This window comes from Bactrocera oleae, chromosome 6 (assembly GCF_042242935.1).
Source record: "Bactrocera oleae isolate idBacOlea1 chromosome 6, idBacOlea1, whole genome shotgun sequence".
In the NCBI taxonomy this organism is placed as follows: domain Eukaryota; kingdom Metazoa; phylum Arthropoda; class Insecta; order Diptera; family Tephritidae; genus Bactrocera; species Bactrocera oleae.
Genome location: NC_091540.1, coordinates 59694649 through 59710331, shown reverse-complemented (window position 1 = coordinate 59710331; position 15683 = coordinate 59694649). Strand labels below are relative to the sequence as shown.

Sequence of the window (15683 nt, the reverse complement as noted above, 5' to 3'; positions counted from 1 at the left end):
CCGCAGTCTACGTGTCACATAAAATCTAATGATTTTACGCATAATTAAATTTTTGTCGGAGAAATGGTAACAGTAATGTATTTTAAATAGGTTGCTCTCAGCATGTTAGGTCGTTTAATGTATTTATTTTTTCAGTCTGAACGCATTTATATTGGCAGCTGAAAATTAATTGATAGATTTTGCTGGTAATACTTCGGTAGGAGTTCGCTATAGGTAAAGGCAGATCAGGGAAAGGATAAGAGACACAATAAATAGATACAAGATTTAGTAAAAATAAATCAATTAGTTTGGGATTAAATTGAAGGTTTTATTTAGCATAGTTCGAATGATCCGATTTCGATCAAAAATGCCCCATTTTGATCGAATGCTCTTCTTTTGACCAAAACTGACCGCTTCTGGGCAATTGCTAACTTCCGACAGTCCAATTGTTGACTGTACAGTGCTAAATAATTTAGAATTTGGCTGTAGAGGCGCAACTAATAAATACATAGCAAAACCTTCGTGAGCGCCAATCCGGGCTTCCTTTTTGTATCTAGACTAATTTAAATGGTTCCAAACGGTTTTTTGTGCAATGTTTAGCTTATCGGCAATCGCAGCAGTGCTTACATGAGGGTCGAACTCGACTGTCTCTAATTTCGAGAATTCCCTATCGGAACTCAGAAAACATTCAAGATATGACGCAAGATTTAACTGGAATATTATATTCTTATTTCCACACTAGTTACGACTGAGAGAAGCATTGAAATTTTCTGTGGCTTCTAAAGGCCAGAATGGCAGCCGATCAAACATTATAAAGGCATTTTCTTTGAGTCAAAATCCTAACGGCCAGAGTGAATTAAGCAGATTGATACAAAGCTCCAGGAAAAAACATTCATAATTCGTTTATCGACGTTTGACGAACAAGTTTTCACCAAACAGAGGCTTGACGTTAGAAAAAAAATAACTCATGCTTTAATTTTTGAAAATTCTGTTTCCTTAAAACAAAAAAAGGAACAGAATATATTGTTGAGGAGTAACTCGTATGAAAAGTTATAAAGTTTAAAAAGCACTCGCAAAATTTGGACTCATATTAAGCTAATTTCGAAAAAAATACGGTTAATTTTAGTACCTTTCTTAATTTCTTGTAATGCCAATATCAAATAATCTGTTTTATCAGTAATATTCAGCCATTTCTGGTTAACCGAATGATTATCCTTCCGTGCACATTCATACAATTTAAAGCTGCTCAAGCGAAGCCCAAATAATCCAGGGCTTACCCCATGCACTCAGCTAGCATTGTCGATTAAAGAAATAAAGCTAATATTTCTATAGTTATGAAATCGGCTTAATGCTTTAATTTGTGCAAATTCAATATTTCTTGTATAATAATAAGACAATTACATAAACAAATACCAAAAATCTATTTTCATGTGTAAATTGGACATCTTATTTTACCAAAATAACACAAATTCGACAACTGCACATTATAAATATGTAAATATTTTCTCCTCGCTACCAAAAGTATGCAATCATTTCTCACGTACACGTCGTCTCTATTTGCATGCGTCTTTTATTAATTTTGTTGCCTGGCAACTTTCTAAAAAATGATTGATTCTCGACGCAAATAATTATCGTTATACGATATAGGCTTTCTCAGTTTTCCGGATAATCAATCAATTACTCAGTCAAGCAGACAAATTGCCAATATTGTATACATGAGACCAAATATTTGAATATACGAGCATGCATAATAAATATGTTTAGAAATGTAATTTTCTACGGCAATATATGCCAAGATGAATAAAAGTATGCAATGTAAGAATATTTGTTATTTTTGTTTTTTTACCTTAAACCTTTAAATTAATAATTTTAGACTTTTTTTATAAGCATTATTAAATTACTTATAATTTGAAAACTAAACGTAAATGTGTTGCAGTTAATAAAAACATAAAGAAAACGTTGCCTACATCTGGGCACAATTTAAGATTTCACCACAGACGCGCACCATTGTTTTGTATATTTTATTTTATTGTATACACTTAATCTTGCCATAAATTTGCAATGCATAGAACGGGAATTAATTCGCAAATAAAAGTGCCGTTCTTTTTAATTATAATTTGTGTGCGATGTCCACTCGTATTAATAATCAACACAATGTTTGATTTCGCTTGTAACCAATGGAGTAGAGAGTAAAAGAAAATTGTATTGCGCTGATTGGTTTACATAAGTATGAAAGAGCGCATGTGAAAGTTATGACCTTTTCAAAAAACTTAATATTTCGAGAATGTTTACATATCGCACTATTGATCGTTTTTTTTTTCAAACGTTTACAGTTGATGACAGAAAAACAAGGAGTCGTCATCAAGTGGTTTGAAACAATTCAGCCATAAAAACTGTACGCGAACACATTCGCAGAAATCCCCTTAGAAAATAGAAAATTATGTCAAAATAAATGAATATATCGACTTGATATATCTTGATATCGATCAAGACATATTCAGGATGATCTCCACATGAAAGCCTACCATCAGTCCTCGTCTGACAACGCGGTTGAAGCAAGTGCAAGCGGCATCTTTAGTGGCACGCGGCCAACATATATGAAAGTATGCTTTTTACAGAATTAACAATTTCACTTGTTTCAGAATTGATTAATATTCAATACGACAAAATCTACGCAAAAACTTCGAAAACAGCAAAAAAAAATGTATTTCATCGGTTCAACGTGGTCCATCCAGCTGCTGTAATGGTTTGGTGGGACACTTCCGCAAAAAATATCAAAGAAATTATAGTTTTGGTAAATTAACTTCCTTCAAGGTATAATTATTGGGCAGAGCACCGTCAATGTAGGACTTTCTAACTAATTATAAGGATACAAAATTTTCAGCACTTTCTTAAATAAGTTCTTAACATCATTTTAATTATCTCTTTCGAAATGTTGCTTTGAAGGGAAAAAGTATATGCGATATACGATGGTCCCCTTTCCAATTTTTACATGGATTTCTAAAAGCCGCTAAACACCACTTTGGCTACAAAATATAATGTGCGCTTTTAGTAGCTTTCAACATAGCCGTTATACTCATATGGTGTGTGTGTCGTGGTTACCATGTGATATCCTCCATCTTCACACAGCCTGAATCCCTAAGTATTTGTCCTCAGCAAATTTTAAATGATGATAATATTATTATTATAATATTAATATGATATTTTCTATATTACAAATTTTTTTCCAACTAATCTCTAAGAACCAATTTTTTGTTTAATTACCATACCAAACTCCATCAAATTTAAGCATCCACATGACATACAGCTACAAAATTAGTTAAGCATATAATTTATCGGTTATTCAGAATCGCTGCCTGGTGATGCATTTTGAGGTCTGGTTCTCATAATTATCATTTATTTACTCGTATATGCGCTAAAATAATTAATGTTGTGTAAAAGTCAATCAGCTGGCAGTTAATAGAAAAGTTGGAAACCGCCGAATGTGAGAGAAATTTGCCTATAAACAGCTAGATAATTAAAACATAGAAGTATTTTTTAATTAATACTGTTCCACGTCATTGGTGACACGAAACTATGCAACAACAAAAATTGCTTTTGTAACTGACATATTTTATAATTTTAATAATATGGCATAAGAGCGATCTTCCGTGAATATGATAAAATTATAAATTTAATAATTTGACTATTCACGAGAGACATTTATGTTTGTCACAACATTTGCATGTCGCCATAAAAACTGGCAATATTGATACAGACACACTTATTTACACAAAAAGTTAATAAGCGAGCCATCAACAGATTGCTTGTTATTAGAGGGTGTGTGCGGAAATACAAAACAACGAATTCTAATCACGTACTCGTACATAGTTCCAAAATGATGTAATAAGTTGCATAGACTTGTAAATGTAGGTGTGTGCGGAGATTCCCTGTAGGGATTTGAATGAAACGTGACAGATATTAAGTGGTTAAGTGGAAACTTACTGCGTAGACGCTGAAAATCTAAGTTACAAGACGGAGTCTTTTTAACTTCACCTTTTCCTTTTTATAACTTAATTTCGAGACAAAGGAGGCGAAGTCTAAATAGGTAATAAAAATGCATATTAGTTTTGTGTTATACAAAATAAGATAATCTTAATAATAAATATTAGGAAATTTTCGTCGGTAACCTGCCTCGAAAGCAGGCATATTTCGCTGAGCTTTATATTCTAATTAAAGTGACTAAAATATATAAATCAACTCACACCTATTTGCACTTTTCATACCTTACTTTTGTCGCAGGGTACTATTGTGTATATACACGTCAGCTCTGACGAGACAGCCGCCTACCCAGCAATTTGGAAAAATGTCAACTATATTCTTTACTTAACTTATTTTATTCCAGCCACCCCCCTAATTCTTTTGAATTTATAATTATTTTTTGTTTGACAGTTTCCGGTTGTCGTCATAAGATTTTTGGAGATTTTTATTTATTGCTTTTTTGTGATGTATCTACCATACACAATGACGACACCCACTCACTCAAACCTTTTTGAGACAAGTGACACATTCATCACATATCTATTTATGCGGAACATTTTAAGTATGTAACTTGATGCTGCTATTCCAATGGCTATGGCAAACACTTCAAACTTTCCATTAAGGCAACTGTACGCACTACATCAAAATATGTACATATGTATAATAATTTAAGCACAAGTGTGAATTCAGGGAATTTAATAAGCTTTTGAAAAATGAAGAAAACTTTTTAAATTGCTTTTTGGTTCAATACGACTTCGTAAACAAAGCCTGTACTGAATAGATTCATTAACCTTTGAAATGTGGTCAGATAAGCGCGGTCGAGAAAAAAAGTGTTACACACTACTTAAATTTTTACGTAAAGCTAAAAATCACTTTTGTGGTGTTTATGAAGATATCACTAAAAATAATATAAAAACAAGTAAGGAAGGGCTAAGTTCGGATGTAACCGAACATTTTATACTCTCGCAAAGTCAAATGGTATACTCGTTTGAGATTTCTTTGTGGATTGACTGATATTTTCGGTAGAAGGTCTACTATAGGCACTGGGGTCCACATATTTAGTACTTAGGGGCTTGAACAGTTTTGGTTCGATTTAGACAATTTTTGGTCACAAGGTGGCATACTTTAAACGTATTATTCACGCAAAGTTTTATCCCGATATAATCATTGTTGCTTGATATGCACAGTGGAAAGTGAAAGAATCAGAGGGAATTGAAAATGGTGTTATATGGGAAATAGGCGTGGTTGTAGTCCGGTTTCGCCCATTTTCGCACTATAACATAGAAATAAGAAAAGAACGTTATGCACCGAATTTGGTTGAAATCGGTTAACCAGATCCCAAGATATGGGTTTTCACCTAAAAGTGGGCTGTGCCACGCCCACTGTCTAATTTTGAACGCGGTTCCTATAAAGTCATCTCATACTCTCCCAGAGATAAAATTTAATGTCTCTGGCGTGTTTAGTGCTTGATTTATCGCGCTTTTAGTAGTTTTTAACAGTACCGTTATATGGGGAGTGGGCGGAGTTGCCACTCGATTTCAACTATTTTCACACTGTAGGTAGAGGTTCTAAAAAAATTTGCTTCCAGTTAATTTTGTTATTCTAACATTAGCGGTTTAGGAGATATGCACATTAAACCTATTAGAGGCGGGATCACGCCTACTTTTTTAAAAAAAATTTAGCTGCAGATGCCCCTCCCTAATGTGATCCTGTAGCAACAGGATGCGAGAGTATAAAAATAGTTTGATTTTACTGCAGCAAAAGTTGAACTCAAAGTTGACATTGAGTTTTGACATTTCACTTGGACATAAAAAATGTCATATTGCACTCAGAGTTTCATAAACACTATAATTTGATGGCTTGTCATAAAAAATAGAGTTTGTGACGCAACGTGGACAAACGTTACCATAAATCAGCAATCATATTCCCTTAAGAAGACTTTTACTCAGATAAAATTTTAACAAATACTAAGCTTCGAAAATTGCTTCATTGTTTTACAAATTATTCTCCACTAAGATCTATACACTTTTGTATATGTTAGAAAAACGTAAAAAGTAATATCGGACGGTGGTTCCATTTTCGAATTAGAAAGGGAATCAATTCTAACAAAGAACGCGTGGTTGATCTGTACGGTTACTCTTCTCTTTCAAGGGCTACCATAAAAAAAAGGTTAACGAGCTTCAAAGTGGGCGTACTTCGGAAGATGTCACGCCCAAGTACCCCGAAAACGGTTGTCATGAGGATAAAAAGACAATGAGTTCACAATATCGTCTTGGTGACCGCCTATTAAAGGTGCGCGAGATAGTAAAGATAGAAAGTATTTCAAAAGATAGTGTGATCATTCTCTACCACGATAATCGGGTCTGAGTAACGGGAACGGATCTGGATCTTTATCCGGTCAAGCAGTGCCAACTGGGCAGTATTCCTCAAAAATATTTGCGGTATGTCTTCCGCTACAGCAACCGCAACCATTTGGGTCATATACTGAATGTAATTTGGGTATGAGAAGGCTGTCGGCGGAAGGGATGCCGCGGGAACAACAAGCGAAACCGTGAGATCATTTCACGGCAGTGTATGACTCTGTTTAAGCACAATGCGAAGCAATTTTTACGTATTTTCGTTACCGTCGACTTTAACTAGCGAACTTGCTCCGAAGAAAGCGAGGCCTGTTCTACCGGTCGCAAAAGTGATAATCACCATTTTCTGAAATCCACAAGGTAGCACTTTTGCATCGACTACCTGGAGTAGGGGAATACGGTCACAATACAAAACGGTCGCTTTACTGTGCCGAAATATTAGAATGCAATTTGAAAAGGGAGTTATTACCATAACAACGCACCAGTCTACAGCTCCGCCGTCGTACGTAATTTTTACAATAGATGAGTTAAAAAAGTTGGGTCACGGGTGTTGTTGAGAAACAGATGGAATAAGTAAAGCTTCTTTAAACAAGAAGGCACTTTTTTTCTGTTATGATCCAGCTAGTGATTTATATTAGGCTAGGGTTTGTAATTAAATGTAAGAGTAGTAGCAACCATAACTCAAAAAATAACTCCGTTATTTCTTAACTCAGCTTAACGCGTTATACCACAGATGATTGTGAACACATCCATATACTCTTCAATATTATACGCACACATACATTCATATATATTTCCGATGGTTAGTCTGCATATTATCCCATCAAATCATTCACAAAAACTTACAGAGCTTAAGCAAAATTTGCATTTCATGGTAAACACCACACAAACACCGTCCACATGTTACTGTATATAACTGTACTTAGTTTTCATTGGACAAATGCAATTAGTCATCTCACCATGCTATTGCGAAGCGTCAATCATTTTCGAAACCAACAGAAAATATTGCAATTGTTGTAAATGCAAATATGAAAAGGCTTGTTAGTACACACACACAGACACACTCCGAAAAAGTTACTCAGTTACGCATACATACAACCACAACTAATTCTCGTTATGTTAAAATTTTCTCATTTACAGTGTCCGAGTACTGTCGCAACAGCGGCGCCACCAGCGCGTCCCAACGACGACGTGCCATGTCGACGAAAAACTGGATGGAAGCACACGAACTTCGGCCACTCAAATAATCGATCAGCTGTGCGCCTGGTTGTTGTCGAATCACACTCATTTTTTAGTCGTAATATTTTATACGTTCGACGTGTAAATAAAACTGAATTTAAATTGCAAACTTTTTTGTGAATGTGCAATTGTTGCTTGGAAATCGCACGATGTAGTGAGAGTAAACAAATATTTTTTTTATCAAATACTACAAGCATAACTGTATATTTAACACACATCTAGCATATTACTTCAAGCTGTCATTAACTGTCAGTTGTGGCATAATTTGTAAGGTATTTGTAATTTATAGAATAAAATGTTTGAGCACAGCTGGTAACTTTAAATTTTAAATTAAAAATAAGGATTTTGTAAGAACATCGACTTTTTAATGGTTAAGTAACTATTTAAGAGGTTATACACACATGTGAATTGGCAAAAATCTATTTTTTCTGTTTTGCATTATATTGAATGTACATTTATTTGATATTTTCTCGGAAAATTTGAAGTTATTATTATTGTCACTTTCTTTTCTATTGCCCGGCTTTTACCAGACTGAGATTGAAATCTCTTGATAGACACATCTTTGGAAAAAGTAATGAAGTCGCTGGGATTGATATTAACCGCCTTAATAAGTTTTTGGTTAACTCAAAGCGCTGTGTCGATCTATGCGGTGATACGCTTTAAGAAGTTTTTAGGTAACACAAACGACAAATATTTGTCCAAGTGCGATCCAATGATTTTGAATAAATCCTACGACCTCTAACCTACCCCAAGACTTGCCTATAAGTAACTTTCTAAATACTCAAACTCATACTGTTGTCAAGTTAAAATGTAAATCTAAAGAAAATGGAAAAACAAACGAATCAATATGACTTAATTTTCATCTGAGGATTTCATACAGTATTGTGAGTCTTATGCTCACCCCTAAATAGGAGCAAAACCGTCCAAAGACTGCCAAAAATCCTCATTTCTATGAAAATTGGTGAAGCCAGTTAAATAAAAAATTCCGGAATAACGCGACGCTTCTGCTAAGAAATTTGACCTTTTGATTTTAGGAGAACTTAGAACTTAGCAGCTGAGAGCAGAAAAGCGAATAGAAAAGAAGATAAAGATGAGAAAAAAAATGTAAATATGCTATTTTAACAGCTTCAATAATTATCCTTCATTAAGTCATATATTATATAACATGAACTTCTATAAAATTAGAAAACGTCAGAAGATAGGGCGCACGTTATAGCACCTAAATTTGGGGACGGCAAATTACAGATTTATGAAGCTATCAAGTTGAACATCATAAATTTCTCTAAGGAATTCAGAATCACATTTTCATGTTAAATATATATTATATAAATATCTATGTTATATATACGTACATTAATTTATAAATTTAAATTTTTCTCGTTAATTTATCACAAGGTTCTTTTGAGTGATATTTTAGTAAAGTGAGTAATTTTACTAGTGTCCAGCAGTTCTTTCCCACCGGGAGATAATAAAATGCATGATTAGTCCATCTAAAGCTTATTAGTTATTTGCAATTACATATAATTTCAATATATGAAGGGTAGAGCGATAGGGTAGAGCGAAAAAAAAATTTTTTTTTTGGCCAAAAAAATGTTTAACTCGTAAATTTCGAATTCGAATTTTTCTTTTAAAAGTGAAAAAATATTTTTTTTCCCAAAAATTTTCTATTTTTATAATCTACAAATAATTCCCTCGGCTTAGCAAAAAAAAAAAAAAATCGCTCCACCCTAATGTACGTAGCGCTCCATTTAATTTAATATTTATTTTAGTCAACGTTGGAGTGCAGCCGGTCATTAATTTCCAATATGTGATTAGCTAACAGTTTGATTATGAAACAACATTTATGCAGATACATATGTGTATATGTATAAGTGCATATGCAAATGCACATAAAGGATAATTGTATAATTACGCAGCTTAAATTTATCTAGACAGCGTTAGCTTTGTGCATAGTATATTGTTTGTATTAAATGGCTAGGCACTAATGACAGCATAAGTATATATCATATATATCAGTAAATAAATAGCTTTTGTTATTGTTGTAAAAATGTGCAAATATTTTAATGATTAAGGTTCACAAGGCAAATTATAAAAACAAAATAACGGTATGAAAATAAAATATATCTGTGTAAAAATTAAATTATTTAAGCTAGATTCGCATGATAGAAAATCTCATGAGAGATTTGCTTTTGATTGGTGATCAGAACTTTATTTTCAGAAATGCTAAAAATGTATCAATTAGAAAAGCAAAGTGGCGTAAAAATTGTTATTGTAAAATAAAATACAAAAAAAAATATATATATATACCTATATAAAATATCACTACCAATTTAATGTTTGCTATGTTGAGACATATGAAATATGTAATTTGGCTAATCTGTTATATTATTTAGTTTGTATTTAACTATATAATATTAGCGTGTCCGTTATTTTCCAAGTTGCTTGTTTTTACTGACGACACCTGAAGTTTCACTTGTTGCCCTAAAAAAAATTAGTCAAAATAAACAAGCTCTTTATATGTTATATATAACATGCGATTGTTTTATATTATTGTATTAAGCAGGTGAAACTACAACTTTGAAAAGGTGATAATCTAATACACAATTTTACGCTCTACAAAAACCAAGTGTTATTAATTTTTCCCATAAAATCGTTGCTTTAAAAGTAATACGCAGTTGAAGTTATATATAAAATGACCGGAGCATTTATACAAGTGAATAATAAATACTGTGTTACTCATACGACATGGTGTACTGTATGAATACAGTGTGTACATTTGATGCATAACTTTGATTGCGCATAACTTTTAAAGCACGTTTTTATAGAAAAATAATAATTAAGTAATCAATCGGACGGGCGACCAAACTTTGGGATAAAACTCAAATTTAAAAAAAAAGCGCCACCATTTTGTCAGTTTTTTATCTTATTTTTGATTGGGTTTGTTTTATTTTTAGGTTTCATCCACGGAGAAGGCCAGAACCACTGCAGCTGTGTAGCACCATTTTTTAGCACAGTCAAAAATTTCGCTGTTTATTCTTGAAACATGTATAAATATAGCCTCTTTTAAGGCAAAACCTAAAACTTCAGGGGGAGTATGAAAAACAACTTGGGATTGGCGGACGTGATAGATTTCTAAAATGTGTGTAAAAATATTTTTCATTATTTCAAATAAAGTATGTAATTAAGAAATACTACAATATATATAACTTTTTTCAACTATTTCACCCATGAATTGTTACAAAATATATCAAAAATATATTTGTAAGTATATATGCTCCATTTATTTGATTTTTTTTTACTCTTGCAATATGTTACTATAGAGTACATTTAACAGCTGTGTTCAGCTAACGGTAGTTTGTATCACTTGAAGGTCTAAAAATTGTCAAAATCGGACCATAACTATTCAAGCCCCCAGATACCGGCAATGTGGACCCCAGAGCCTGTGGCTGACTTTTTGCCGAAAATATTGGTCAATCTGTGAGATATATAAATAACTAAAAGAAATTTTAGGCAAATGTTTCTTTGATAATAATATACCCTTGTGTCAAAAATGGGCCGAATCGCATCAATACTTCGATTAGCTCCCATATACCTAACATAAAGATTTTCGAACTTCCAGTTGACTTTATACCACATGTATCGGCCAATATGGGAGTTGTTATTTTAATGAAATTGGGAGAGCGTATTTTCTTAACAACAGTGTATTTTTGTGTCTAAAATGACCTTCAAAATAAGTTAAGATTTCAAAATAATTGTAATCCTATTCAACATTTCGTCGAACAATGAACCTTTTCGCTACATTTCTTTATATAAAGTTTTGCCAACACCTAAAGGTATTTCCCGGGTTTTGATCCTTGTAAGTTGCAAGAGTATTAAATGTTCGGTTACACCCGAACTTAGTTCTTCTTTACTTGTTTTTATTTATTGCAAGTGTGAACACGTGTTCAACAACCAGATGGGTTGCTTGCAATGATTTCTGCAAATTCAATAAAAATTATATTCAACTTTAATATCCATATATTGCCAAGCCTTTTATGTTTTCAGGTGCAAACAATATTTTTTTTTTTACAAAAATCATGCAGTGATAAAAAAAATAAATATTTATATAAGCGACCAAATGAGTTTTTGGAAACTTTGAATTTCAGTGATGGTTTTACCACGTCGTGATTTAAGCGGGAAAGCTGCTATCATTTGTAAAGCTTTTAGTTGGAAATTATGCAACGTTGAAAAACATACATACATACATATGTACACAAAATACATTTCTTCTAAATTTGTATTGTAATTTAATTCAATTGTAGTGTTTATCGTGTATTATATCCCAAAAATGTGCAGTTAAAAAAACGTTGCCTACATTTCGGAGCGGAAAGCAAAAATATGAGCGCAGCGACGTAAAAACTGAAGCAGGAAAAAACACTATTACAGCAACAACATTTAAATCGAATCGAATTCACTCAACTACACTCAGGAACGGAAGGATTCATACATTAATATATAAATTCAGAAATTTTAGAATTATTACTATAAATAATGGTCGTTTGTGATTAGTTTCTCTGCTTGTTGAGTTTGAGCTCTGCTCGCTTGATGAAAAATTAGCATGTGGAAGCAAAACGCTTATCTAATTGCATTAATTACTGGAAAGAGTGTGTACGAAGTGTGTTAAAAAAATAACGGGAATTTTCGTTTTATTAAAAAATGATTTATTCAATCGTCTACATTAATGTTGTCGCTTACAAAATAGTCCTCATTCGATATTATGCACTTATGTGAGCGCTTCTTCCAACCGTCGAAACACTTTTCAAACACGATTTTTGGGATAGCCCTTAGCTCTTTCAGCGATTTTTATCTATGTTATCTTGTAAAACGACCGCCCTTTAAGGTTCTATTTATTTTTGGAAGTGGTAAAAAGTCACACGAAGCCATGTCCAGCGAATATGGAGGCTGTGGCATCGTAACAGTATTGTTTTTGGCCAAGAATAAACGAACAAACAACAAAGTGGGAGCTTTTAACAAACGAAAATCGCAAAGCTCTTAGAAATACGTCTAGTCTAAGCACGTTGAAGGTTACTGCTTGCTGCTTGAACGCCACAAAAATAAGTCGCTTTTGCATTGGATTGTGACTGGTAGTGACAAATAGATTCATTACGATAACCCGTAAGGCAAAAAATCATATGTGAAACCTGGTCAACGAGACAAATTAAGGGCAAAGCTGCATATCTATGACGCCAAGGCAATGCTCTGTATTTGTGCGATCAGATAGGACTGTATGTTGAGCTTCTAAAACCGGGTGAAGCCCATAACGTGGAACACTATAAATGACAACCCATCAAATTGCAGCGATCGATTGCCGAAAAAGATACGAGGCATAATTTTGCAACGCTCGGCCTCATGTTGCAAAACCGGTTAAAAATTATTTGGAAAACAGTGGCGGTCGATACAGAACGTTCTCACTGGAATACGGTCTACATTAGAAGATGCAATAGTATCAAAAATTGGGTTGATTCATTCTTTGCCGCCAAGTCGGCGCAGTTCTTTTGGAATGGAAACCACAAATTGGCAGAGAGATGGGAAAATGTTCACCTGTGCTGCAAAGATTGATTTAGGGTACAATTCGTTAATGGAAGTAATATTTTTGAGTTGAAAAACGGAAAAGATAAAAGACTAGTCTTAGAGTTAGTGCGTAATATACTTGTATATGTGAGTGACAGTTGATCAGAATAGTCTTTTTTTACACCTGAGAGATTGAATTGCTGAACTCTGGGCAAATACTGTCAAAATATTGCTTTTTCGTTTCCATCAAAGAGAAAATTATGGAAAGCTAGAAAAAAAACATTATTTATATAGTTTGCCAATATTTTTTTTCTCCTAACTTTCCTTCATTTATGAGCTCTTGAATGTGCAGAAAAGTAGAAAACAACTGGAATATAAAAATTAGCTGAGTCATAAAAACTTAAAATCAAAGCAAAGCAATATTTCTAAAAATTAGACAAGCATGTGACAGAATAATTTACGCAATATGATCACCGTTAGACATATACCCGGACTGTGCATACAAGAGTGTGTAAATATGCACATATGTATACCACCGCCATGTGCAAACAAGTTATTATTAGCTGTTAATTTTATAAAGTGATGAAATTTGATAATGCCACCGACAATGTACACACATTTTCGCTATAGATGACAGTTCGAAGATAAAAAGATTATGATTATAAAGTACTTAAGTTCGTTCAATATTTGCCAAAAAAAAAAAAAAAAAACGCTAAAAAAACACTAATAAAAGCGAAACTCTAAGCGCCGGAAAACTTGTGTACGCAGCGAAAGAAAGAAATCTCATTGCATAGCAGACATTGATTTTGTTGAAAAGCGTTTCTTCTTTCTAGTTTCTTCATACTACGACATGGATATTATATATTATTTAGTTGCGTGTTGGCTGCTGGAAGACACCTTAAAAAGACAGTACTTAGAATCTTAAACACACATATCTACACAAGGCTGTGGCTATGTTTGCCTTCATACATAGCTGCTTGGCTTCGAGTACTTTTTATCTCTTTTATGTGAGCAATTTCCGGCGAAATACACTCAAAGAGATTCGAATAACCGTAACACTTGTAAGTAAAGTACATATGTCTAGGTATATGTGTAAGTGGTTTGGTTAGCAACAAGAATAATGAACTTGTTGAATGGCTGAAGATTAGCGAATTCCTCGCATGTACTATTAATTGGACAAACGTATCTTGGGAATTGACAAAAGTTAATGCTTAATTAAAAAAACTTGTAGCAACTTTTTCATATAAAAAAAAAAGTGTATATATAATAAATTTGTCACCACATGTAAGTATGGTGTATTCATTAAAGTAAGTCTTCTGCTAGAACAATTATGTGCAAGCTAAATCAATAAGATAAATTAGTTGATTTTTGTCTAATAAAGGGTGATCCATTTCGAGGTTCTCTATTTAAAACAATTGGGGAATTTTTATTATCAGTCGAAAGAATATTATTTGGCTTTTATTTTTTGAAGGTTATGTTTTCCAAATGTTAGCCGCGGCTGCGTCTCAGATGGTCCATCCGTAGAGTCCAATTTTCGATTACTCGTTTGAGCATTTCGACTGAATCGATGCGGGATTGTCCGCATAGACTTTAGACTTTACATATCCCCACAGGAAAAAGTCTAACGTTGTGATATCGCACGATCTTGGTGGCCAATCGACCGGCCCAAAACGTGAAATTATCTGATCACCGAAGATAATGTCAATAAATGCATTAGTTGATGCGGTACGGCAATTTTGCTTGTTTACATACTTATTGAGTCAGAAATGGGGCTCATCGCTGAACAAAATTTGGCTCGAAAACGTCGGATCTGCTTGAAACTGTTCAAGAGCCCATAAAGCGAAGCGCTGTGGCTTGGGAACGTCGAGCGGCTTCAGTTCTTGCACAAGCTCTATTTTGTACGCGTTCAATTTAAGTTAAGTTCAACGTAAAATCCGCCAAGTCGCTCCATACGTCAGTCCGAGTTGCTGCGAACGGCGGCGAAGCGACTCTCCATGGTCTTCGTATACACTCTCAGCTACGGCCGCTATATTTTCTTCACTGCGTGCTGGACGTGGACGTCGAATATTATCCAATAATGCCGGGGCTTAAGATGGGTGATGGTGTTGCGAATAGTACGCTCATTTGCCTGATTATGTTGACCATAAGTTGAGCGAAGCGCGCGAAACACATTCTTTACAGAATTTTTGTAATAAAGTTCAACGATTTGTAAACGTTGTTCTGGCGTAAGTCTTTCTATGATTCCAACAATACTGAACAAAAATAACATGACAGCTTGACACGACTAACGCGTGATCTGTCAAAAAAAAAGCTGTTAAAAAAAGTACCCCTACTTGGATCACCCGTTATAATACTTTGTTTTCTTCAATGAAGGGCTTGTTATAACAGTATTTTTATATGAAATGGTATGACCTATCGATCGAAACGGTCTGAAATATTTCATTTAAAGAAGTCGTCAATAAAACTGTAACTTTTTGACATCAATTCAACTAGCTGAATATCGTGTTGGCCTACACCTCTAAATGTGTCGTAAGAGTT

General features: G+C 33.8%; 2 protein-coding genes across 8 annotated transcripts in view; one reads left to right on the top strand and one right to left on the bottom strand.

Annotated features, from left to right (window-relative positions):
- Positions 1–9082, top strand: part of CNMaR (CNMamide Receptor) — a 45802-nt gene extending 36720 nt beyond the window's left edge. The window contains exon 7 of the mRNA XM_014238284.3: positions 7497–9082. Coding sequence (XP_014093759.3) covers positions 7497–7603 — 107 coding nt within the window. The 3' untranslated portion in view covers positions 7604–9082. The remainder of the gene's footprint in view (positions 1–7496) is intronic.
- The window catches only part of fry (Protein furry), a 113464-nt gene that overhangs the window by 67711 nt on the left and 30070 nt on the right, over positions 1–15683 (bottom strand). The window lies entirely within an intron of this gene.